Source organism: Phoenix dactylifera, chromosome 1 (genome assembly GCF_051530095.1).
Source record: "Phoenix dactylifera cultivar Ajwa chromosome 1, Ajwa_hap1_PhDact_Kaust_v1.1, whole genome shotgun sequence".
Taxonomy (NCBI): Eukaryota; Viridiplantae; Streptophyta; class Magnoliopsida; order Arecales; family Arecaceae; genus Phoenix; species Phoenix dactylifera.
Genome location: NC_143190.1, coordinates 45,929,669 through 45,957,576, shown reverse-complemented (window position 1 = coordinate 45,957,576; position 27,908 = coordinate 45,929,669). Strand labels below are relative to the sequence as shown.

Sequence of the window (27,908 nt, the reverse complement as noted above, 5' to 3'; positions counted from 1 at the left end):
ATAAATCTTGACATATGACAGGCGATGGGGTTTGACGAGTTGTCCATGACCTTCGCCCTGTAGGGATCCAGGATAGAAGGACTGTATCACACGATAACTGTACCTAAAAGTTCACCATTCTATTCTGCTGGGTAACCACTACATGCTGCTAGGTGTCACTGGTGGATAGTGGGACTCATAGGGATTGTCTCGATGATCGATAAACCCTAATGAGTAGAGTTGGAATCAGATGGATGTGGTCCAATGGCTAAAGCTCTGCCAGCTTCTTGTAGACTGGCAGTCTCCGAGAGGAACCTTCACCCCCCCGGGGGAGGCCGGGTGGGATGGTAGACTTTTTCTTCGCCACTAGTGGCAACGAAGTCCTTGGTAATTAGCAAGGGGGGAAGGAAGATCTCCACTCATTCATTAAGTGCCTGCGGTGAGACGCGACCCACAACAAACGAAGGGGGTGGAGGGAGACCGAAGAAAGAAAAATTGTATTGAATGCTACACCGGGATCAGCAGCTTCCAGTGAAGACCAAATGGGTCGGGCAGGAGGAAGTTGGAGGATCGGGTGGGGAAAACGGGGTTCGAACCCGCGACTTCTGGCGTGACAGACCAGCACTCTAACCAACTGAGCTATTTCCTCCTTCCATACAGTATCCGGTGGTGAAGTGGAGAGAGAGAGCCCTCGTCCCTCTGTTAGGTAAGTCGGGGGTATAGATTCTCCACTTCTTATTCATATGTTTTAATCAATGAATAAGAAGTTCCTTCTATATATTGATCGTGCAACAGGATTAGTAATGAAAGGAGTTTTCAATGATATTGTGATAGAGAGCACAATATATCTCACTACCAGTCAGAATTGAACCTATGGGGTCACACACACTAGAGGCATTGACCGATCCGATGGTTGAATCGTGATTAGGAATCACAAGTAATCAATTCGATTGATAATCAGTTGAAGAAAGAACAATGGAATTAATTAATTGGACTTAAACACAAATCCTACTTCAAGTAGGATTCCTAGAGTCCTAATTGGATTAGGACTGGAAATCCTATTTGGAGTAGGACTGGGATTCCTACTTGGAGTAGGATTCCTACTTGGAGTAGGATTCCTACAATCCTAATTATATTAGGAGTTTTGAATTAAATTTGAATTCCTACTTGGAGTAGGACTAGCATGGATTGAACCCGATTGATTCATGATTTGGTTAAACCCTAATTGGATTAGGACTAAACCAAATAGGGGCATCCTAATCCTCCTTAGAGGAGGACTAGGGCAACACAAGAGGGAGGGGCTCACGCCCCTCCTCCTTTTCTTCTTTGGTGCGGCACAACAAGAGGGGCCGGCGCCCCTCTTGGAAGTTAATCAAGGAGCTCCTACAAAGTAGGAGCTCCACATGCTATTTAAGAGGAGACGTGGGGGCTGACCTAGGGTATTGAAGTCCCCTTCTTCCAGCCGTGGCCTCCTCCTACTTCTCCTTGGTCTTCAGCTGCAAGCAAAGAAGGGAAAAGAAAGCTCTTGGCGGCCCCTCCTTCCTCTCTTGTTTTGGGTTCCAACGCAAGCAAGGGAAAAAGGCTGCAAGGCTTGGTGATCTTCTTCCTTGATCTTCTCCTTCTTCTTCCTCCTTCCTCTAGTATTCAAGAGTTGAAAGAAAGGGAGGTGATCAGCCATCAAAACATATCTCTGCAAGGAAGCTAGCACCCCGGGGAGATTGGAGCATTAGGATTGGTCCTCTGCTTCGTGTGGATACCCATAGAGGCCGGACACTTGAACGGCTTCAAGCAAACCTTCTTCCAAATCCACGATCATCAGTTTGCGGTGATCATCTACCCGCACAAAGGTGAAGATCTGATCTTTCTAATGTTTCAAAAGTTTTTAATCCTTATCTAACTACGAACGGTTTTTGAACAACGTTCATGCGATGAACGGTTGATCCCGCACATGCCTCTTCCGCTGCATCTGAATTTTTTAAAAATTTTCTGCGGCATGGGCGGGTACTAATATTGTCCCCATCACCTGGTCCCTGGCCAAACGGGTCTCGCCATCCACACCAAACCGGCCTGAGACGGCCTCCCTCTGCACTGCAGACACCCCTATAGGGCCTCGAGAAGTGTATATCTCAGGAACTAGATCCACCACCAGGGCTGGAGAGGTAGAGTGGAAGATCACAGCCACTCCCCCAATTAAGCCCTCTAGGGGCCCCATCACTCCTAAATCACCCGGCTCGTCAAATATCCTGAGCATGCCCTGACCCAGAGTCATGGAGCCCCCCCCGGATCCACTCCCCGGGTTGGTCCACACACTGGAGCGGGGCCCAGTGGTCCCGGCAACCCCACTCACAAGACGGCCCGAGCCAGGCCTACCAGCGGGCCCACTTGGGCCCAGCTGAATCTGCCCCTCCGGAAGGCTCGCATCCATAGGGGCCTCCCCTTGTTACGTACGCGCGGCCCAGGCTCTTGGGCCCGCGCGTCCGTAGCCCCACGACAGGCCTGCTGGCCCCTCACACATGCCACGCGGGGCACACATGCCTTGCGCAGTTGTGTCCTAACCGGGTCGCGGCTTGCTCCCTGCATCCGGTCCCGGCCCGCAACAGCGGGGCCCTAATCGAATAGCAGCCAAGGGTTCCTGGGCCGCTTGTTGGATGGGCCCGCGGGCTGGCCCATTAGTGTAGTGTTTGGGCCAACCTGTTGCTCAACCGGGTCGGCCTGCACCCCCGCCAGCCCAGCCTCGCTCGCCAGGGGAACCGAGTCACCCAGACCCATGGTCGAGTCGAGGGTCGGGTCAACTCGGAATCCCTCAACCAGGATACTGGAGATCGGGAAACTAGCCACCACCTCCAGCTGCCCCTTTGGTGGAGAGCGGCAACGGGCCACCTTGGTTGGCTTCTGCCAGCCCTCCAGATCTAGCGGGGATGCAGGAGGACCAGGCCGAGCCACCGGGGAGGGTGGCCGAGTTGTAGACGACTCGGCCACGGGCACTGTCGTCTTCCTCGGCTGCGGCGGCCATTTCTCCTACAGAAGCAGGGCACGGGTCACCACCGGCCATGGGCCGTAGATTGGCCCAGGGTCATCCTCCCTGGGGCATATTCCCATCGCTCTAGGGTCATCCCCAACTTCGTCCACTGCATGGCCTCCCTCCTCCGTCTGTGCTGGTTTCGAGAACTGCAACAAACGTCGGGTGCCCAATCCTCCCGCACCTTCGTCGAAATGCTCTTAAAGACGAAGGGCTGCTAGAGCACCTTCGTCTTCCCATGAATCCAAGCCCCCGGGAGGAGAGGCTCGGTGGCGTTGATCGCCACCTTCACCCGAGCGTAGCCCATGGCTCGCCGCTCCTCAGTCAACTTGTTCACGGCCAATGGTCGCCCTGCTCGGGCCGTGATGTCGACAATGGTCGAGGTCGACCAGTACTCCAACGGTAGCCTAGGTAGTCGGAGCCAGACCACCCCGGTCATTACAGGGTCCTCCCTAGGCAGGAAATCCGATACCCATGGTTCCGTGGCGAGGAGTTGCCCCGCCACCACCCACGGCCTCTTCGATAATGTGCGGTCCCGATCCGCAGTCGTCCGGAAACATAGGGCAAAATGGTCGTCGGCTAGTGTCACCACCGCCACCTCCCCTGCCTTCTTCAGCTGAGCGGACACCCACTCGGCCGGCACCCGCCAGCCGAGGCTGCGGCCCACCACCGCCAGTTCCTCCACTCTCGACGGGCAACCTCGATAGGCTCCTCCGGGAGCTCCAGGACTGACGAGAAGCAGCGGCTCAATCAGGCCACCTCCACTTCCGTAGGCCGACAGATCATCCAGGGCCCTGGTCTCGCCCGGGCTCCAGATCTCTCCCCACGGCTTCCCGATACTGTACCTTTGTCTTGAGCTACCACCTCCGCCCTCTTCCCTGCCGTCCGCTCCGCTACTGGACCTGCCGTCCGCTCCATGGGGTCACCGAGGGCCTAGGAGATAACGCCTGGTAGAACCCGGGAGGAACAAAAAAGAAGAAAAGAAAGAAAGAAAGGGGGTTAGGGAAAACCAAATAAACACTGACCCGACTTTGGATCTACAGGTGAAGCACGTAGCCGATCTTCGTGAGCACTCCACCCGACCAGAATGTCGCTGCCTCTTCCTACCGCCCCGAGCCCACCAGACGATGGGCACAGTCCACCCAGATCCACGAAAACAAGGGCATCCCACCACTAGGCCTGCCATGAGCAACCTATGCGGCAGTCGCAGCACCGCTCGGCCGATCGGAGACCAACCCTGAGGCATCGAGGCACCCCAGAGATCCGACCGCCGGCACCCCTTCCAGCCGTCTCGAACCCACCAACTGATGGACACAGACCACCCCGGCCTTGAAACAAAGGCCTTCCACCACCACGGCTGCCGTTAGCACCCACACGGCAGTCGAAACACCGCCCCAGCCGACCGGAGACTAGCCTTGAGGCTTCGATGCACCTCGGAGATCCCACTGCTGGCGCCCCTTCCGACCGCCCTAAACCCACCAGCCGAAGGATATAGACTCTCGAAACATAACCTTTCCACCACCACGGCTGCCGTGAGCACCCATATGGCAGTCGAATCACCGCCCCCACCGATCGGAGACTAGTCGTTAGGCTTCGAAGTACCCCCAGCCGACTAGCCATTATATTTCTCTCACTAAAATCAGAGTTTCTCTCACTAGAACCTTTTCTGAAATGATACGATTCTTGTTATCTTTTCACTGTCGTTTATCTTTAGTTGTTGCTTTATTTTCTCGCGGATCATCTGAATGCTTTTATTTAGTTTCATGTAGTTTGTCATGTCGCGTTTTTCTATCGTGTAGCTTAGTTCTCTGCAGATCGACGCCGCTAAACCTTATCAACTGAATCTGACCGCCTGATCGGATTCGAAATACCCGTGAGTTCCTGAAATTCCTTCTGCTACAGCGGCCTACTTCGATTGAAATGTACTACTGGACGTCCCAAAAATGAATGAAGTCGATTTACGTTAGCCAATAAAATCCCGTAACGTTTGCACTTCTTTTACAACTTCAACTCCTACAGTACCCCCAACTTCGATTGAACCGTACTCCGTAGAACAAGCAGGAAATCGATTGTCACAGTTACAAGTACTGGCTGTGAATCAAGGAGAGCTGAGAAACAGCAGCATTGAAAGGTTATACCCACGGTTATAAGTGTTAGCCAATATACAAGTTGCCCCGCCCCTAGCCTTTCGGGCATGACATACTCGTCTTAGGCATTTTCATCCCAAAATCCAATGTGAGTGGAGATGATAAAATCACCACATTTGGTTGCACTATATGATGATTCTATGAGACAGTGCTCCTAAATTAACCTTACTTTCTAAACCACCACCCAACCTAGTGATAAGATTACCCACCCTTGATGTTGGAAATCCAAGATCATTCAGGATAGTCATCTTATACTGAAATTTGAGAATAAATATCCCCCAATCTAGCTAAAAAAATTGGTATATTAATATACTGCCAACATATTATATCTATATCATACATAATATTATATTAAATTAATATTATATATCATATATATGATAGATATTATATTAATATATTAATAACCATATTTTTGTTATATCACTGTCTAATGATAATTTTAAATTATAGTAAAAATATATTATTATACTTTATGTTTATATAATAAAATTATATAATATATTACTTTTATTTTTATGGAATTAATAGTTTATAGGACCAATAAACATATTTTAATGGAATATATTAATAACTAATATATTTTTATTTAATATATTTTTATGATTAATAAATATATTTTTTTATAAAATATATCGGAGATAATTTTGGTGTATTATATAGCCAGTGAACTTGAATTCACATGGAATACCAAACAGACAGGTTATGAATACCTTGGAATCCTTAACCACTAGAACATAGCATGCCATCTTAGATTATTCGGGATCAGATTATCTCCGAATAAAAATCATTAGTGATCTAAGCTCACCTTGGTGATCTTATTTGGGTCACCAACAGCCCCTAAGTGTATTTCTGTATATTGCCAAAATCACCTTCACAAGTAGACAAAAAAAAAAATCGACAACCAAAAAATTGCACACGTGCAACGTACCAAATCTTTCAGGAAGCTAGACTTATGCTTATTATCAACAGCATTGTCCAATAAATAAGGCCAACAAGAACATATAAAAATAAATCAATTCAATTTTACATAACAATAACTATTTAAAATTCAAGTTAGATGTACCTCATATCTGCATAACATTTCTTTTCAAAAATCTTATTTTCTGCGTTCTTCACATTCTGATACTTCTTCAAGCAGCTGACTTTGGTATTCTAAATTGTTTTTTAAGGAACTGAGAAGCCTCAGAATCTCTTCTATGACATAAAATCCTTAGAAGAGTTTTGGAATCAGTCCCAAATTTGCTTTTGCCTCCTTGACTTACATCTTTCAAGTCATCAATTAATACGCGAGTCTGCAAAAACATGAATGACCGGCTTTAATAAAACATACATGGCAAGAGGAGAAATTCTTTTAACGACATAATAACAAGGACAGACATTCACAAGTTAAAAAACTATATATATATATATATATATATATATATATATATATATCAGGTGAAACCCAATTGCCCTTAGTCCCTCAATGGTGAGATCTCGACACGAGTGGAACGTGATGAATGTTTGACACAAAAAAAAAATGAGAATAAGTTAAAAACACCAACAAGCAAAAAAATTATTTCAGGTGAAACACAGTTTACCTTTGTTGCTCAAAGGCGAGATTTCTGCATGAGTGGAATGTTTGGTTATACCAAACATCTAACATGAAATTGAAAAATACAAATTAAGTTTCCACCTTTCCCACTGTGTTGTACACTCTAAATTAGTGGAAGGATAATGTATATGGGATCCACACTGTTTGTATCTGGCATTGTGTCGTTCCTAGATAGCTCATAGTCTTCAATTTCATACCTTGAATTTTTTGGAAATAATATACATTGATTCACACAAAATCATCTGCTGCTGGTTGATATCAAGTTAATAGGTTACATTTGTTCAATGACAGTACTGTTATAAATACAGACATCATTTCATGCCTTAATCCTTCCATAAAAAATCAAACTAAAGGTATGTTCTTTCCATTTCCCTTCATTTTATTCTCTTCCCAATATTTTCCTCCCTTTCCTTGACAACGAAACACATATGAGATTCTGAGATTATCTGGTTAGGCAAAATAATCAAAACCCAAATAATAATAAAAACGAAAGGAAGACAGGTCAAAGTCCAACCACTTGCTAACAGTGTCAACGTAGCAACATTCATTACACGGACTGCTAATAGGCTGTTATCCAGTGGAAGATAACAATTTGGAAACCCAAAGATAAATGTAGAGCTGCTAACAGGCTGGACCAAAAACAAAGCCATCATATTCAGCTCTTGGCAGGCAAGGTTTGGACTAAGTTATCATCAATACTGAACTTGCCCGGCAAAATTTTCTACATAGATTGATAAAAGGAAGAGTTTTATCAATAAGACGTGAGCATTTGACTGGTCGATCTTGGTTCTCTAATAGGAGCACATTAGATCCAGAAAAGCATGGACCAGAATCAACAGTAATAGCTATTTAAATGGCCATATAGATTGGATAATATTATCACTCTTAACATAATAGAGAGCTTGCAGTTAATCCTTGATCTGTTAGATCAGGCTCTGGAGACAAAAAAAGAAATAAGAAAATCTACATTGGTTATCTTGAGATGGATCTCCTTGAACATTAACCATGTACAATATCATACATAAGCTTTCTGTCTGCAATTCATGTAATGATAAAAATACGTTAATTCATGATGAAATGGGCAATGAAGCCTAGAGTTCAATTTGATTTGACCTTTTCAATAATTCAACAGGATACCCAAGTGGGCAAACATAGTGAGGCACATCACAGGCATAGGATGAGCCAAATGATCTCAGGCTAAAATAGTGCTAGCCCATATCTGCTGTTGTTCAGAACTTCTATCAGTAACCGTGCTTTGGAGGGCAGCAAACAACTACTGTCATTTAAATTTCTTGCAGACACTACGATTTTTGGAGTGAAGAAAGAGGTCATACCTCATAGCCAAGCAAATTTATTATGGGACGAATGCGAGCCACTAAATTTTCAACAGTTCCTCGAGGCAATCCATCTCCACCAGATACAAAAAATTCCTGCATTTTACATAAACAAATTATTCCAGAGATTAGATAGTTTTCTTTCTAAAAGTCTACAGACCTGCATAAAGATCTCATTTTAATATGGCTGTCTCCTGCACAACGAATTCTGCAGGTGAGAAACTTTACTATCATTTGAAAGCAGATACATGCTTTTTGGTATAGGTAAAAGACAAACCAGTCTAGCACTTAAACAGACAAGGTGCAGCAGAGTATTAAGCTTCTTAATTTTGATAGTATTATTTAACAGTTAGGAGCAAGATCCTACATAATTTAATGAACCTTAAAGTACTAGGAGATCCTCAAGATACTGAAAAAAAATTTACAGTGTCACGCTGCATGCACACATTAACAACTAGAAGAAAGCATTCCCATACCTTCAAGACTTCAAGATCATCTTCTAGTAGCTTAGCATCATTGGGAAGGAAAACACGTGAAGGACCCCCATCTAGTATCACCCGAAGCAAGCCATCCTACAAAAAAATAAAACCAATATAGATAATACAACAGTTTTATATTGAAATCACTCAAGAAACACATGGATCTTACCAAGGATGCTTGAAGGAGCCCTGTGACAATGCGATCCCTGAGTGGCTCAACAATGATATCACATAGTTCATTTAGCACCTATGGACAGCTCCAACTCATTACATTGGTATCATATAAAATTTATGCTTGAAACTTGTTCATGCTAAAAAGATTAAAAGAAAGAAAAAGAAAATCAAAGGAAAAAGAGATGCATATTTTAATAAATGAAATGGAGACTAGGTACTTTTTAAAACCAAGCTTCTTTCAAACAATAAAAACTAAAGTATTCAACACTTGTTCAGTTGCTCTTATGTTTCCAGTCATTCTTCTAGATAACTGGCAATTTCAGATAATCAGCATGCCTATCTAAGAGATATAGCATTATCAAAGCATCAATGTGACAGTGTTGTCAAACTGCACTATCAGATGGGGAAAAAAGCCAAAATGAAATACGAATCAGACTTGGCTTTTTTTCCCCTTTTTTCCCTCAGAAGAAAGGAAGGCCAAAGCACATCTATGCTTTATTAGAAAGAATGAATTGACGTGGCTTTCCAGCAAGAGGAAAAGAACCGACCAACCATGGCGCAAAGACCATGGATGATTGTTCTTTTAGAGGCATGATATTAATAGATTTCCTTTATGGCAATAAGCATTGAAGATTGAACTTTGCTTTGACTTCTGATAATGGTGGCAGTCATTGCAATGAGACCTCTTCATGAAAATGATACTATCAAAAAGATCCATATTAAGCAGTTCATAAGAAGCATCCTCTAGGCTTACATATGATCTTGAACAACCATCTAGACTCTAGTCTGCCGTACCGGTCCGGCCTGGGACCGGTACCGGATCAGCGTGGAATCCGGTACCGGTAGTTTATTGTTGAAGAACCGGTACGGGACCGGTCCGCCACCGATCCGGGACCGGTTCGGACCGGTCCGGGCCGCCACCGGTACGCCGACCGGTACCAGTACAGCGGACCTATTATAGAGTGTTTGGACCAATTTAAGCCTGCCATGACACTATTCTTGCTTGTGGTGCATGTATTTAGTCAGCTTACAGCATTCTCGACCACCAATAGTGACTATTATCAACATGTGCTACTTTCATTCTTCTCATCCTATGAAAGCTTTTTCTGTTGCTATTTGCAAAAACATGAGCATCGTATCATTATTTGAAAGCTTGTCAGAATTTTCCTTCCCAATTTTAAAATATTAAAGCTACTATATCTTTTATAGGTATTACTGACATTTCTCAGCTGTAGTGCTTATTTCAGCTTCTATTATCATTCCAGACTTTTATCTCAGCTTAATGTTAGGTTACTACCTTTTTTTACCAATTCCATCAGTTTCCCCTTCTGAATCATTCAGTTGAATGTAACCTTATGGCCTGATGCATCTGCATTAACTTGTTCTTCATTATTGTTAGGACCATTTCATTACTATTTTAAATGGTTCACTTCTATCTATCCTTGAGGTCTCCTACACCAAATATTAAAACATCCAAGATGTTATGCATATTCCAGGAGTTTTAAACATACACATATACATGTGTGCGCACGTGCGCATGTGTGTGTTAGACTACAAACTAATATTAGATCATCAATACAAGCTTTACAATTTCAAAAATCAATTATGAAGCCACCAGATTGAAGATCCACACCATTTACAGTGATCTAAATCACTATGCCTATAAACAAAAAAAATCATATGTTTTGGCAGGGTCCAACTTATGCATCAAGTGGTTGCAAAAATGAATGGCTTCAATGACACTATACAATGTTTTGCAGTTATTTAAGCATCAAAACTAATTGATTTCTGATTTATACATATTTTAACATATGGAGAGAATGGTCAACAATGTGCAGTCTCAATTAAATTTCCTGTCATGCATTTCAGCACACTAGCACATTTGGTATTATCCATTTTTGCACTTCATGCAAATGTTAAAGATCTCTAAAATATAATTTCTCATTCTAGGCATTGTTACATATGGAAACACAAATCAACAATACAGACCTTTCGTTTGAGTGGCCCATCATTTATTTTCGAATAGTCAAATCTTTTTGTCAAGGATTTAACATTTAGTGTATACTGCATAGTCTAGCTCGCTCACTTTACATGCAAACAAATACATACATACATACATTAGACATACATATCCATACACACACATGTAAGATAAAAATATTACTATGATGTTGTTGGGTGTCAATTCAATCTTCTTATATTGTCCACCATAGCTTCTTGAAAGCTTATCACAATTTGTCATCATTGTCCTAGAACTCATTCTATGAACACTCCACTTTTTGATACCTCAAATGTTGGAGTATTGAACTTTTCCTCTAGTTCATCACATCATAAATTTGGTCAACCATTACGAGTTTGGATAGTCAAATGAATGTTAGTATCCTTTCATGATTGTAAAAAATGTTCAAACTTTTGCCTGAGGAAGGGCAGATTCTTGACCACACCTGGGATTCGCGAGCTTATATAGGCAGCCCAGTCCTAAAAGAAATGTGCTTGGGCACCTGTTCAGCCTAGGGCAGCCACTCAGCCCAAGATGCCCGCCTAAGAGGGATATTAGCATGTTTGAGATTTGGGCATGTGGCTTAGGTTAAATGGGCTGGTTACACACTAACACGCATGTGAAACCTGTTTAACCCAAAATCCTTTACCCCATCATCCTTTATTTCTTACAAACATGCTCTAGATATAGTGGAGATGGAGGGTAAGGAAAGCAGCAACCACAGCTACAAGGCAATCTTTTGCGATAGTCAATGCTGGCGGTTGCAGCAACCAGCAAGAGTCGACAAGAGGTATGCCCTCTAAGCTGCTGCTACAATAATTTTGGTCCATAGCAAGTACATTTGTTGTTGTGGTCATGACTGCCATGAGCAGCAGCTGCTGTTGTGGCATAGACAGCCAAAAGTGGCAGCTACTGCTATGGTTGCAACTTGCAACCAACGTCGGTGGAACCGATACAGGACACCGTACCAGTTCTCCGGCAAGACGAGTCGATACAGGCCCGTGCCATACCGTGTCAGGCCCGTACCGACATAATAGAAGAGGCGGGGGAGAGGGAGAACAAGAGAGAAAAAGAAAGAGCATGGGAGGGAGGGAACGAAACAGGGGAACGGCCACGGCTTCCCCTTTCTGCCCCGGCGCCGGCCCTCTGCCGCCCTCCCTCCGTCTCCCTCTCCCTCCCCTGCTCGCTCTCTCTTTTCCTCCTTTTTCTTCTCCTTCTCCGCTTCCGACAACGGTTTTTGTTTCCGTTGCTGGAACCATATCGGTGGGCCACCGGTACGGCTCGGAACAGCCAGAACCATCCAGTTCGAGACATTTCTGCCAACCCTGGTTGCAACTGTCGCAATTGGCAGTGGCTTGAAAATTGAGCACTTCCCTAATGCGAAGCATGGGGTGCTCGGGGGCTCCTACTTACCATCTAACATCTTTTAAACCTTCCTTTTCTTTAGTAATTAGCTCTTTTTTGACACCCTACATAAGCTGTAAATGAGTCAAGAAGACTAAATCTTTCCTCTGAGTCCCTCTGAATCAATTCTCTAAGATATATCAATTCCTCCCAGTGCTTCCACAAGGGGATTCCCAGTAAGACTTTTCACTTGACATTTTCCTATGTATAATACATCCTAAGCATATCAATCTATATGATTTCTCTAGTGAATAGTAAGTCTTAAGATTTTTCAGCTTTTTAATGACCACTAGGGAATATTTCTAACTACTTCCATTATCTTCTATACCATAGCAGTTTGCCTCCGTCTTTTTAACTTATTCTTGAAGCACAAATCAGTAAATCTTTGAGCCAACCTCACTGGATACTTCTTTCAACTTAACCTAGTTACAAGCAAAAGCTATTTAAACTTTAAGCACAGCGTGACTATGCACTTGCTCTTAAATGACGCTACTTTTAGTTTCATCTACCATCATCTTCATGCGTTTTCTTATACTTGGTCCTTCCCTCAATTATTTGCGGTCCTTTCAGCATCATTCTCAATAATAGAATATCATGCTACAATCCTATTAGGTATTCACAATATCCTTGCAACATACTTTCTGAAGCACCGTTGTTATTATGATCATCAGGCACATCCTTTTTCATTAATAGTAAGATAGCTTCATTTTCATTGATCTTTGGTTGTACCACCCTTACAAAGTCAAAACCAGATATCTATCATGTCCTTGCTTGTCTCCCATCCCACTGTGCTAGTTGGACATTACTTAGATATAAACAAGCCACTGTTGTCAATTTGGAAATGGCATTAGCATATTTAAATATTTTCCTTTGTTCTAAAAGTGAAATCAACTTTACTAGAGTTTCCATATGTTTTTACCACCATATATCCATGTCAGGAGCCTAAAGACATCAAGAGGCTACCATTATCTCTTAATATAAGTAGGCAATGCTTAATCAAATTACTACCATCTAATGCTTGTAGAGTCAAGATCCTCTTCCATCAAAGCTATCCATCAAAAATTTTCCAAACCTTTTTCAGGATTTACAACATCTAAATAAAAAATCAGAAAAAGAAATTCTGCTTGGGGCTAGGCGTAAAATATGTCAGCTACAAGGATATCCTCAAAGTGGTTACCTCGAAATCCACAATGTAAACCATGTGTTCAACACGAGTCCATATTTTGCACTAGCATGATTCTTTGCTTTACAGTTGTCACACATTAATTAATAGGAACTACAAATGGAAAAGTTGACACAGGAAAAATCCTAGATGAGTGATAAGGTTAATATATAGGAGCAAGTTGTAGTTATTCCTTGGTGGAAATATGTAATGGATTATATGCAAACAAGGAATTTACAAAATAATATTTAAAGCAAGAAATAGGAATTACAAAAGGCATAGGTATTACAGTGTCTAGCCAGTACATGCACCTAGCAGTGTTGTTAAAAGCAGCCACTTGGGCGCTTAGGCGCTTAATTTAGCTAGGCTGCCTAGGCCAAGCCCACTTGCACCACCCGGCCTCGCATAGGCAATTTGACAATCTTAGCATCTAGCATCACTTGACCACCAATGCATGCATTCTTCAATGAGTGCATAAGAGAATGTAGCAAGGATAGCCTATGTAAAATCCCCTATATGCAAATATATTTACTTCCCAATGGACATCTTAACATTGAAGGTAAAAATGATGATGCATCGGTGGTTGTCAAAAAGTTACACGACCATGGACTGCCACAAATGTGCGTGAACTGAGCGAGAAATCAGCTCAAGCACCAAAATCTGGAGTCTAGACTTGAAGCTCAGTACAGCCATGGCACAAAAAATGTATGTGGCTAAAACCCACCAGCTATGTTGCAATGCAGCACCAATATATATACATTGGTGAAGCAAAATAGTAATTGTAATTGGATAGATAGTTGTCAACACCATCTTAAAAGAGTTAAAATTTTGCGGATGTCCTCATGATCAGGTCGGTACAGGGGTATTTTTGTCATTTGGCTTTCCAATTCTTGTCAGATCCTGTTTGGGAGAGATTTTGGGTCCTTTTGGTCCCTTGCGCTTATCTGTACTAATAACCATGTTATGGCAGGTTTTGGAAAAGAACAATGTAGTGTTAGATGGGGTTCAGTGAGAAGTATGACTTGAGAGACAAGAAGCTTCTTCAAAAAGCCTCAAGCTTTAAAAGGGTACTTGGGAGCATGGTCTGCTGAACCGACCTGTACCGGTCGGTTCAGCCCGTACCGGGCCGGTACCGACTGGCACCGGTCCGGTATAGGGGTATAAAACGGTTCCGACCCAATTTGGCTTGGAACTGTTCAGTATGAGCTTCGTGTACATGTTCGAACCGGTGCAAACCGCTTGGTTCGCACCGATATGAGCTCGAACCGGTGCGAACCGAGCCGGTTCGCACCGGTTCGATGTTTAAAATTAGTGTCAGCGCTGTGGCACTTTCAAAGTGCCATAGCGCTGGCCAGAGGCACTCCATCCAGAGGCACTTTGAAAGTACCACTTTGTGCGACACTTTGTGCGGCACGTCAAAAGTGCCGGTGAGGCACGTCGAAAGTGCCGCGCTGTGGCAAAATGTAGCACTTTTCAAAGTGCCACAGTGCCCCAACGGTTGGCTATAAAAGCCGACCAAATGCTAAAGCCAAATCCGTCAGCTTAGGTGAAGGAAAGGCAGAGAGAGGAGGAAAAGAAGAGAAAGGCAAAGACAAAGGTGTGAAAAAAATTTAGAAGGGTCGGAGAGCGTCGTTTTTCTTGAAGAAAAATTCAGCAAAAACTAAATAAGGTAAAACGAGGACGAGGACGCTCTAGTACCCAGTCGACTCGATCAGGAGGGCGTCAATCCCAGCAAACGAGAAAAGGAAAGGAAAATGCCCCAACGGAGAGTGTCGAGGAGGAGACTTGGACCAGTAGCGATGAAGGTTCTGGTGGTGATGGATCTACTAGCCATGGAAGGAGTGGAGGACAGTATGGTACTACTTATGAGACACAACTGGAGGAAGATTTTCGATACACCGGTGAGTCTCAGTTTACGCATGCCACACAAGATACAGACCACGATAGGCCATCTGATATAGGCCGGTCGGATACCATTGCATATCGAAAAAGAGTTCCTCAAGGTCGTTCAGGAGGCCAGGATGAAGCTGCAGATGACCTCCCATGTGGAGTCGGATCCATTGATGTATCAAGTTCCAAGTCTTCCTATTATCCGCGGCCTCAGCCAGCCTATAGATATGGTGCATCGGAGTCTTCCGGTGGCTACTACCCTGCGCAGTCCGGAGGGTCTTACGGGTCAGATTTTGGTGCCAGCATATTCGGATGGCCCCCTTATCAAGACACCTCTTAGAACCAGAACTTCAGCGAGAGATCCGAAAGATCTTATGACCCGACGCGCATTCCTCGAGGATTGGGCATACAAGACTACAATGCCGCTTAGTTAGAGGGATGAGTTGATCTGCCTCCATATTATGCTGATGATCCAGATATTGACGAGAAGCATCGCCACTCGACCCGATTTTAGATATCCGAGAGTGCTTTAAATGTATATAATTGATTGTATCTTAATTTGAAGATATTTTATTTTCTTCATCTCATTATTTGAATCATTTGGAAGTAATAAGTTGCATCATCTAGTTTTAACCTTAAACCTAAACATAAAAACATCAAAAAAAATCCAAAAGTGAAAGAACTCCAAAAAAAAAAGACGACGATAGGGTCGAAACCAGGCCGAATGTGCCCTATCGGTACGGTATCGGTTTGGCTCGGTTCGACACCGGTACCGTACCGTTACCAAAGCCGACCGGTACATCGGTACGCTCGGTACCGCGAACCTTGTTTGGGAGTCTTTCAAGGGGACTTTTCTATTCTTTCTATCTTCACAGCTACTGCTCTCCAAGCTAGGGTTTCAAGCATTTGAGATGAGGGCTAACTCACAACACCTTCCGATCCCTTTATCGCTGTCTCACATGCAAGAGGCCAGCATTCTGCCTCTGTTCCTCTTCTTTCCTGAGCTGTGAAGCCCTAAATTTTTCAGATACTTTCTTGGATCTAAGAGAAGACTTGGTCTTTGTGCTCTAAACTGAACTAGTTGTGGTTACTACTGGAAAAGTTGTTTTCCTTGTTTTGGATTTGTTATTCTTCTATGTTGTGCTATTATTTAAGAAAAGGCCTTGTTTATCTACTGTTTAGCGGACTAACTTCTATTATAAGTGGAATCAGCTTACTTTCTAATATCAGTTTAGTTCACCTAGTCAACTTCTATTTATCTAGGCATATGTAACTACTATTTATCAGTCCAGATATAATTTTTCAGGTGCCTTTTACTAAATGGGTGGTCTAATATCTGCATATTCTTGAAAAGTTTTGCATAACTGAGATTTATGTTCTATCTTCCTTTTTCTATTTATCCTTTTTGTTTTAGTTCATTTTTTAGATCTCTTTTCACAACATTTGCCGTTACATTTCTCCATCAATTTATCCTCCATAAATTTTTTCATAGAATAGATCTATTAACAGTCATATATCCAGGGCAGTTGCAACCAAATGAAAGTCAAGTCTTAAACTTTCTTTTTGGAAAGGATGACAAGATTCTTAACAACTATTGTCAGTCGATATGGTGTGATTCAATAAGCACATCTTGGATAAGCTTAAATTTTCAATTTATGTTGCACTATATTCTAAAAGACAATGATGATGCTAAAGGCAATAGTAATATAAATTCTAAACGAGCAGCAATTACAAGACGAAAAATTTACATGTGACCATGCAGCCAAACACCAAAAGAGAATTAAATAAAGCACAGCTTCAAGTAGCACAACGTATAAGTTGAGAAACAAAAGCAATGTACATTTAAGTATGTTGTTCAAAAACAGTCATTAAATGCAAACAGCCGATAGATAATTGGAGTTTTGCTTGCCGGAACACCTTCTCCATCAAATTTTCACTCATTTATTAAATAATTTCTGAATAACTATAAATTATAAGCATGGCCTACCACATCAAGTGCATCAATAAGAGCGTCCAGTCTAGACTGGGATACAGTGTGTTTGTATAGGTTCTCTATAAATGGCTCTCTCAGATCCCAAAATATGATCTTTGTTCCTGCAGAAACAAAAAAGGTGTATCAAGATAGGTATATTGAAAATATTATGTTTTCCACAAGAATGTGAAAATTCAGGAAATGCTTACCTGCGAGCTCACATATTCTATCAATAGCTGCATTAATGTCTTTCCTACAACCATTGAATGCATTATTTTTGTTCGAGACAAAGCTTCTTGATTTCCCATTCATTGATCGTCCTAGATACAAAATTAGATAATTGAAAACATGTGTTAAATTATTATGTTAACTTCCAATAAAAAGTGCAGCTTGTCCCCTTAAAAGTAAGAAGAATGAAACAATTATAAATCTCAAAAAACAGCTGCACTTCAAAACATCCTATTTAATTTGGTTATCAAATGCCATTTCCTTATGAATGTTTGGGTTTTGGTTTAGAATGAAGGATAAAGAAAGGGCCACCAGCCATAATCAGATGAACACATAAGACATACGGCCTTGTTAAAAAAATGATAAAAAACAGACTTCAACAATACTTAGTCATCCATCATAACATGAAGGGGTGCTAGAACACACAATAAGAGAATCTCAAATTTATGTCAAAGGATGTGGGAAGAGGAGAGAGACAACCTAGATGGAAATGAAAAAACGATTTATCTTGCAGTAACACCAGAGTGGCAAATGCTAGGAATGATAGAATGAGGTTTATACATTTAATGCAAATAGTTGAACTAAATATCTTATGGTAAGAGTATGCCTTTATGGACCTATCAAATGGTTAAATGAATAATTATCCATCACTAGACCTACAATTCAAATTCTTCTATGTAACACAAAATATAGTCACATAAATAGTCAGAAAGAATGATATTGAGCATTTTTTTAACTTACCAGCACATAGGAAAAAATCATTAACTTCTGTCGAATTGTGCATCAGTATTTAGCAGACCTTTACATCAAGAAGGCTCCATCGAGCAGAATTTTGAGAATGGAAGTTGTATGCTTAACATCAACCCTTAAAAAGTTGGTGTTAAATTTCAAGCCAAAGAACTTTAAGGGGAAATGGTACTGCCATGAAACCTAAAGGCCATAGACAAGGAGACCCTATTACTCAATTCTCAGTCACAAATCAAGAACATGCAGCAAGAGACAATTTGTAAACTTCCCATGGTTGAAAAATGTCTAATAATCAGGGAAGATGGCAAGGTTTGACATAGGAAATTGTGTTCATGACTCATCTCAACAGCATAAATTGCAAGACAAAACATGAAAAAAAGAAAAACACGATCCCTTAGCATACAGAAAGGACTAAGGAGTCTATTATATATCATCCGTTACTCTCAAAGATGATCACCAGAGCATAGGACTGATCAAGTAATGTGAAAATTAATATCATGACAAATATTACAAGGGATGTTTGCAAGATGATCACAAAAATAGTGATGGAGTTGGAATGATGCAGGACAGATCTAGAGGGAAAAGTTATATGCATTAGGATGATGCGAATGGAAGAAGCATAGCTAATCAAAATTAAATATGAAGGCAAAATAATCTAATGCTGATTGGTATGATAGAAAATAAAACTGTACTAAAGCATAAACAAAGAGTAAACTAGAAACAATCCAACTAAATTTATTTGGTATGATAGAAAATAATCTAATGCACTGAATGATGCTAGTTGATTTGATATTTAAATTCTTAAGCAATGAAACGATTATGCAACTAACAAATACCAGCAAGAAACAAGAATTCAAAGTCCTATGGAAGTGGTGATTTGTCCAACAACAGACTGCTCCTCGGGATGCACAGAAAGTCCCAATCTTGCAGAGTCAGACACAGATTTCAGCAAACAGCATGTAGAAGCATTAATCAGACCTCCAAGACAGCAAAGGATGGACTGCTATAGTGCTGGTTATGCTATATGGAAAACAACAAATGCAAAATCAGGTTCATAGAAAAGCACTTTGGTGGCTGTCAGATCTAAGAAAGATACGCAGGTTTTGGCTGTTACTAAACTGAACAGACTGATTTCAGATCTGCAGTCAGCCTTACAACAACCTTGAGCTGTCTGCTTCTGCTAACAAGGCTCATGTGGCATCAGGGATAGACACCAACATTAGGATTTAGGGTTTTGGACAGCCGGGGAGAAACAGGATGGAGGAAAGCAAGGAGGAGAGGTCAGACAAGCCACTTGCTGTGGAAGCCTCATGCTGACTTCATCTTGCACAAAGAGAGAACAGCACAGAAGAAAATCTGATATCTTTATTCATCGTAACAGTGTCCACTCAAACCCTAGGATTGACCACTTTATATATGAATAACTGGCAATTTCAATAAAGGGACCCTATCGGCAATTATGTTTATTTAGCAACCCTAATGAATTAGAATGAAGTCACAATCCCCCATAAATTACAAAATAAAGGGATTCAACTAAAACAAAAATAATAAAATGACTATTCAAGTCACTAAGAATGAAGAAACTAAAACACACATCATTTAAAAAAAGTCGTCCTCCATCCATAGAATAGTAATTCTTTGTCAACGCTTTTGGTGGGTCCTGAAGGCACATCAATCTCCATCACAATAATTCAAATCCTGGGAGATGGGACTGTCCTAGTAATTCCCAAGAATGGCACATGTTGTGTCCCACCGTGTCCTGACACTCAGGAAGTAAAGCATCCTGATTCTTTCTTGGAAAGACCTTTTTTATTTTTGTTTCATTTTTGTCAACTTTTCTTAGAAGATTTTGTTGTTTTATTTGTTTTATGAATGTATTTGGACTTCAAGAATAATGTCATTACTTTGACGAGTTTGAACTTTTTCATTCTGTGAGATAACCTAGATGTGGATTGTTTGCTTTCAGGTGCATCAATAATGCTGAATTGCTTACATAGTAGAAGATATGATTTCAAAATTGATGAATCTAGTTCTTAGGCTGACAATTCTCGTGTTGACCCATCAAAGAGGTTGAGCTTTCTAGAAACTCAGAGATTGTCTAGGAAACCAGTGGGGAAAATGGCCAAGTTGATTCTAGTCATGCCAAACAAAGCTAATGCTCAAATACAGGAAGAATTGAGCCAAACACGAGCTTACTTGATCAGCCTGTAATCCTAAATCATACTTACATGAAGCTCAGTTCAAGCTTTAAAGAAAGCTTGGTTTTTAATTTGAAGCTTGGATCATGCCTAAATCAACACTTAATTGATCCAATGAATAAAAGAACACATTGATTAAAGCCTTAATCAAATGATCCATTAAATATTTAATAAAAAAAATAAAAAAAAGGGTTGCTCAATGCATGAGGCTCCTACCACTATAGGGTCTGGAAAGGGTCAGAAGTATGCGACCTTACTCCTATGTGCAGGAGGCTATTTCTATGTTTCAAACCATGAGACGAAGGTCATAAAGGAACAACCTTACCGTTGCAGCAAGGCTCGTCCAAATAAAATATATAAAATACACAAGATATACAAAATATATAATTTAAATATCTTCAAGCCTTATCTAACAAAGCTTAATCAAGCCTAGTTGATTTTTAGCTCAGCTTGAAATTAATATCGAGCCTGTTTTGGTGGTTCAAGCTTGGTTTGTTTAGCTTCAAATCGAGCTTGATTCAAGTTTTCTCAAGATGAGCCCAAGCAACTCAATTCATTTGACATCCTCATTTGCACCCGATCCTGGCATATTCTAGAAGCAACCACCTTGAGCAGGTCCTCACCCCTAGTCTCGCTCCCCACCCCCCCAACCACCCCCCTCCCCCACCCCCCACCCCCACCAAAAAAAAAAAAATTCTAAGTCCCCCTCTCTCCTTCCCTCACTCTAAAACCCTAGCAGACCAAAGCCCTAATCCTCTTTTTGCTTCATGATACCTAATCCAACATTTGAGTCTGTATTCCTTCATCATCGATTGTGGCAAAGTGGATTGAGCACAAGGAGAACCCATGGAAAAAATCAAGCATGGGTGCTACAACTCCTAATTCGAGACTGGCTTCAGGATGGACAATCACATGCATTCCGCCTATGGTTCTAGTGTTTCCTGGGCGAGACACTACACGACAAGCAAGGGATCCTGCATTCGAAGGGATCAGAGTCATGGCCCTGACCCAAGTCTTGATTTCTTACAGGAACGAGTTGGGATGTGCAGGAACCGAGATATGAAACGATGCTCCATATGTAAAGAGGCAGAGGGTCGATCTATGTCCTCCCTTCCTAGCCCCAGCGAAAAAGAATCCGGAAAATCCCTATTCTATGTTAATAATCACTATCCTAACTAGGACTACAACTAGCATGGCCTCCCTACCCAATATTTTATGATTTCTAGGTCCCAAGTGAAAAGGGAGCACATAGATAACCCGAACCGGAGTTATAAAAGGATTGAAGTGGATTGCTCAGAAAATCTAGACTATATAAGCACATATAAAAGAGATGAGAATGATAGATAGAGAAAGACAGAGAAAGAGAAATGTAACTAAGGGAGCAAGTACTTATTCCTCTCACATTCTTACTCTTCCACTTGTTCCAAGGTAACTCCCTTCTCCTCAAAAAGTCAATAGTATTTTAAATAGATTTGATCTTAAGAGAGAATAGTCAAATCTCAGATACTCAAAAGGAAGAAACATTGTTGAAAAGCCACACATAAGCCAACATAACATTCAGCAAATGATAGTTTTCAGCATGCCAAAATTCATGCTTTATCTAACCTAGAATATAGTGTAAGTGGATCCTCACCTTCATGACTAATCATTCATAGTTTCCTTAAACATATATTCACATTTATTAAAATAAAGATCAATCTCAAGCATTTTACGCAAACAAATTCAATACAAGATATAGTTCAATATAACTTTGAAGAAACAAACATTTGATGCCATCTTACATAGATCTTCAATAGTTAATTGTACAGAGATAATGCCTACTACGTGATACAGGATAGAAGAAGTAACAATGTAGGAACATGGTAAAAATATGTAGAAAAACTATAAAATATACTGCTGACAGCTCACACTACAAACAATTTTCAAATATAAAAAGTCAAAAAAATCAGAAAGAAGTAATTCTAGAAACATACTGATGTTAAAATTCTCATGCTCTTTCCTCATCCATCGCTCTTCAATGCTGTCTTCCAATTTATTTAACTGAGTAATTGCATACTGCTCACAATGCAAAGTCCCTTGTATGTATCAAAATGTTATCCATCAAGTAAAATATCTCCAGAAAAGTTAAAGCATTCTGCACACGACCATCTAAAACAGAAATACTAGTAACACTTTCCTTGGTAATCAACCAAAAAGATTTACACATGGTTACTTCCCACAGAAAATATAATAATTTAGAGGAAGCATTTACAGGTTACTCATCAGTATATTCTTATACAAAACTTATTATCACATGACACAACAAGTTCTTTTAAAGGCCATGCAATTAAGAAGAATAACTTGGACTCCCACAACGCAATTAAAGAGAACAAGGAGAAAAATGATGCCGTTCCAGCCTGATTGTGAGCATAGCGATTTTCACATTTTTGGCTCTACAAAATGTATGCAATACCCCCAAGAAAAATGACCAGCTGACCTCCACATATAGTTTCAACAGAGGCACCTGTAATTGGCTTAAATAGAAATGATGCACTGAATTTGAACTTTGAAGTCCCTGAGTACACAAACTTTGTCATATTTCAAGCTTGGAGCAACTAATTTTGTTTTATTTTCCTATTTGATTAAATGTAATGTGTCATTTTATCAGGATGCTCCAAAATTTGTCATATTGCAGTAAACTTTAAAGTACACTTAATATAAGTGTGACCTCCTGAGTTATTTAGTTGGTCAGAGAACTAATTCAAAAGTTTGAATTATCAATCATAGTGAAGTTTAATCTTCATTCAGCAATCCTACCTGTCTAAAATACTTCCAAATTATTAATATAACAAGCATTAAACCTTATCTAATGGTATAAAGGATTCACATTTCTGACTTTGATCACATGTCAATAAGACAAATATTTTGGTGCCACCTCCCCTTCCCAAAGAAATGTAGGACAGAAGCTTCACCATATATGCAACAAAAATAGAAGGAAGAAATCCAATGACAAAAGGAGTGAATTAATAAAAAGTAAGAGAAACAAGGTAAAAAATCAGTACAATGCAACTTGAAAAAACAGTATGGTAAACTAACGCAATAACATCATTAATTTATTTATTTTAAAGAACTTACATATAGAGTATTCAGGCGCACACACAGTTTTATTGTGGACAGTGCATTAATTTCATTCGATTTCCTCTCATCAGTCAATCTAACATTTGTTACTTCCTTCTTCACAAAAGCTGTAATCCCAGTTTCCTTCTTATATCTAGTGAGAACAGGCACAGGTGGTACCAAATCTTCTATATTAACTGCAGGTCATAGAAAAACAACAAAAGCCACAAAAATGAAACATTGGAGTTTGTAAGAAAATCCAGGGACATGATATACAAAGAAATAGAAATAAAAATGTTAAATAAAGTTAAAATATTCATGGCGCTGGACTAATGAAATAAAGGATTTGTCGTAACAGCATGGAGAAAAAGAATATGCAACAAGGTTAACTTTGTGAATCATTGACGTCCATAAAACCAGATAAAATTTGTGAGTAGTTTTAAAGAGAAGTCTGTTACGTGGCATAAGTGCAATCATGCTTGCCCCTTGTTTTGGGGCGGGTTGCTGTTGGGATTGCAGTTTTCAGAAATCAACTGTAGACTATAGGGTTAGCAGATAGAACATCTATACATCATGGACAAGGTTAAAAGCCATGATATGCCATGATTTATGAGCTTCTTAAAATACAAGAAACATATTGCATCCTATGGTATTGGCCATATCTTTAGTGTTATCTTACATGTTATCTTGACTTGTAGTGTTTATAATAAAAAATCCAAGCTTAATTTTTTTTGTTAGTATGCAAAGTTAATGAGCATAACAAAAACAATGATGATTGAGGCAAAAGATTAAAACAAAACATTTAGAAATAAACTGACACAAACACTTCCTTTGAGGGGGAAAAAAAGTAAAGGTGATGCTCACCTAACTTTTCAAGGACATGACGTGTATAAACTTGAAATGCATTGTCAAGACCACGGCAAAGGCTATTTAGTTCTCCAACCCTCATTGGCACTTTGAGAGCAAAAAATTGATCAACTGTCTGTAACAGGAGTTACAACAAAAGGGATGTGTATTACTTGTTATTATAGCAATGCATGACTTCACAATCTAAAACCACATAATAAAGGTAGAGATTTCAATTGTAACTAACAAGACGGCCATTATTTTGTTCTCCACCTTATGACATAAATACTCGAAATTATGAAGTGCAAGAATTTTCTATATAGACTTCTGTTTTTGGTTGCGACCAGTGCTTGAGTCATTTCCTAAAAACTGAAAATATCATGTCACAACAATTACAGCATGAAACTGATGCCTGATGAGGGCATGCAGGAACCCAACAGGCATTCTACATGGGGTTAAGGTGAGGGCTACAAAATAGGCATTTGATTAATCCAAATAAGTATATATAAAATAATTTAAACTCTAAAATGAATTAGCTAAATTTCATGATAATATGTTCGTAAAAATGAGTACCGCATTTTCATCATCCAATGTCATTTTTGCAGTGCTAATGCATTGTTAGGTTGCAATACTGTGTCGTGCTAACTTAGATGTCCCACTGCACAGTTGTCAGAATACATACATTTTATAATTATTGATTGTATGGCACTATATCTTACTTTCAACATCTTTGTTTCTATACACGAGACTTGAGACTTGAGAGAACACCTAACATTTGTGGAAAGAATTCTAGTGTAGTCAAAATTAAAAGAACAAAACCCAAAATTGTGCATCCATGCATGCCAGCTATGCTGGTTGAACTGGCACATGCCCACAGGGAGTCATGCACTAGCACAGCATGGCACAGAATAACTCAATCCTTGGAGTGAAGCCACTCTATGCAGCACAACATGGTCAAACAATGCCCATAAATACCTGCACTACCTAGGCAACTACTAAACTGATCGGTCAGTTGCTTTATTTTGTTGATTATCTATTAAATAGTAAATCCTATAAATTTTAATAACCAAAACACTTACTTACTAGAAGAGTTAAACTTATGCCAAATCCGCAGCATCAAGATAACAATGTTCAGACTATCTAGTGAAAAGATACTTCAATGCATAAAAAAACAATTGGTGGGACTTCAACATCTCAAAAAATCTGCCATAAAAAAAACTGAACAGAGATTGATTTTAGTTAATTGTCATATTTTTTTCTTTATTTTCTTCAATATGATGAAACATGGAACCAAGATTCGTCGTCGCAGTACTGGACCCCGCACTGATGCCACTTTAGCACTATGTTTGTACAGTACAGAACGGAATCATTTTGACGTACCAAGTGTCGGTACGCGACCCTTACCGGATACCGATACCAAACCAGTATGGTACGGTATGCTCCGTACCGTCCTGTACGGGCCGGTACGGCAAATCATGCATAGAACATAACTGATGCAACAGAATAATAGTACAATTTATAAATAGTTATCAATAGTATCATAAAGAGAGAATAAAGTTTTGGGGGCATCCTAATGGTCAGCTGAGTCCAGGAGTATTTTGATCATTTTGGTTTTCTAGTTTTAGTTAGGTCATGTTTGGGGCAAATCTGGATCATTTTGGTCCCTTGATCCTATTTGTTATAACAACTATGTCATAAGGAGTTTGGGAAAGAAATAAGTGATATTAGATGGGACTAGGTGAAAGTTTTCACTTTGGTTTCTCCAAGAAAGCCTCAAGTTCTAAAGAGTACCTTGGCTGGATCTTTAGGCAGGCATTTTTCATTCTTCTTTCTCCAGAGCTGCCGCTCTCTCCCACCAAGGGTTCCAAGCATTGGAAGTGAGGGTTTAGGATTTGACCTCGTAGCACCTTCTGAACCCTTTATTGCTGTGTCACATCTGAGACCAGAAATATGTCATTGTTTCCATTCCTCTATTGAGTTAGGATGCTCCAGATTTCAGGTAGTTTCTTGGATCTCAAACTTCGTTTTCATGCTGCCCTAAACCTCATAGTACTTTAGATTAGAAGTCAGAAATTGTGCACTATGCTGTTTCCGGTTTGTTCTGCTTCGATGGTTGGCTATTTTTTGTAGAAGGGCCTTATTTAACCACACTTTAGTAGAGTAACTTCTACTAGAAGTATAATCAGCTTATTTTCTGTTATCAGTTTATTTTAAAACTTTTTCTATCGAAAGATACAATTGACTCTCATGCATGAAGATCTATCCTTTACATATCTAGGTAGCCATGTCTTGTTCTGCATAGAATTGATGGATGGTGAATGAAGCCTCCTTGGCCCCTAATCCCCCTTGCATCTAAAACCATAAACAGGGCCTCAATAACTTGTTTGATCAGTTCTATAAAGATTTTGCTTCTAGATCTGCTTCGATTCAAATCAGTTCTTCCAGCCTGCCATAGGCTATCCAATTTTCCTAGTCTGATGGAACGAATCTTGACTGAAACTGAATTGTCAACCCTATTTTTTTGGCTTATTTATAGTCTGAACTGCTTTGAATGAGACCTTCAAATAGGATTTATTGAGGTATAAAAGCAGGGAAAGAAAGTAGACCAGAAAGGTAGAGACTCAGTCCAAGTAGTTGGAAAGAAGCCTTACATATACTAGGGATTAAACAGACTTAAGTACATTTTGCTAGTTAAGTACATGCCAGCTTCCTTTTAAGGGAAGGTGCAAGGCATAGTCAAGACTTACTTGACTAATATAGTGATGCGAGCAGGCTCTTATGTCAGGAAGGGAAAATGAATCTGGCAAGAATGAAAATTTAGTCATGCCATTCACTTCACTAGCTAACACATTCTCGAAAAATTTATTTAATTTTGTCTTCTTTCCATTAAAAATGAAAAATTATGATCTTTGCATGAGATGCTGCTAACATTTGCTTCCAAAAGTAGATTGATTGTCATAAAAGACGGGCAAAAAAAAAATGGTTGGGAGGTGAAACAGCAGTTGAAGCAGACATTTCGAAATGACAGCATCGAAAATATCTATATACATGGCCACAATTATTCCCGATTGCATTCTGGAAAAAGTAGCCTACTTGACAGAAAGAGAGTAATAGAATTGCTAGCAAAGTCATATAGAAAGTTGACTCAAGAAGGTGGTTTAAAAATCTTAGGACATAAGTTGAACCTCTTCGATAATTCTATAAACTTCAACAATGGAGCTTCCATGTCGTTGTTGAGGTGATATAGGATCCCAAACCTGCAAAAGAAATTTCAGTTTTTAACAGTACTGCAAGGCAATGAAACAAGTATTTATTTGTTTATGTTTACTTATATACTGGAAGTTCGTCCACCCATCAAACGGTCTAAAGCATGAATGTCAGCACAGTAGAAACATGCTCCATCCATCTGCAAAATATTCTAGTTTTTTTTTTTCAATTCATAACTCATCTCAATGATGGGATAATCTTGGTGGTTAACCAGATACAGGTAATAAAGCCAAAGTGCCTACGTATTTACCTTCGATATTGTAGTCATTCTCAAATGTTGCTAAAAATTTAACAAAATTTGCTTCCATAATTTAACAATTGTATCACCCAGTAAATGGTTTGAAGCATGAATGTTAGCACAACCAAGTGA

At 40.2% G+C, this 27,908-nt stretch overlaps 1 protein-coding gene and 1 non-coding gene across 4 annotated transcripts in view; both read right to left on the bottom strand.

The window, feature by feature from the left end:
- Positions 1–554: 554 nt before the first annotated feature.
- Positions 555–629, bottom strand: TRNAD-GUC (transfer RNA aspartic acid (anticodon GUC)). Its single transcript has one exon. It is a non-coding gene; the product is annotated as a tRNA-Asp (tRNA).
- Positions 630–6,082: 5,453 nt separating this feature from the next.
- Positions 6,083–27,908, bottom strand: part of LOC103708188 (plant/protein (DUF810)) — a 42,092-nt gene continuing 20,266 nt past the window's right edge. For all 3 annotated transcript variants that reach the window (XM_008793007.5, XM_089924443.1, XM_088703521.2), the window contains exons 18-27: positions 27,457–27,528; positions 24,290–24,407; positions 23,444–23,622; positions 22,303–22,384; positions 17,366–17,476; positions 17,172–17,278; positions 8,725–8,802; positions 8,553–8,648; positions 8,077–8,172; positions 6,083–6,440 (exon numbers count right to left, since the gene is read on the bottom strand). In XM_008793007.5, coding sequence (XP_008791229.4) covers positions 6,279–6,440; positions 8,077–8,172; positions 8,553–8,648; positions 8,725–8,802; positions 17,172–17,278; positions 17,366–17,476; positions 22,303–22,384; positions 23,444–23,622; positions 24,290–24,407; positions 27,457–27,528 — 1,101 coding nt within the window. In that variant the 3' untranslated portion in view covers positions 6,083–6,278. The remainder of the gene's footprint in view (positions 6,441–8,076; positions 8,173–8,552; positions 8,649–8,724; positions 8,803–17,171; positions 17,279–17,365; positions 17,477–22,302; positions 22,385–23,443; positions 23,623–24,289; positions 24,408–27,456; positions 27,529–27,908) is intronic.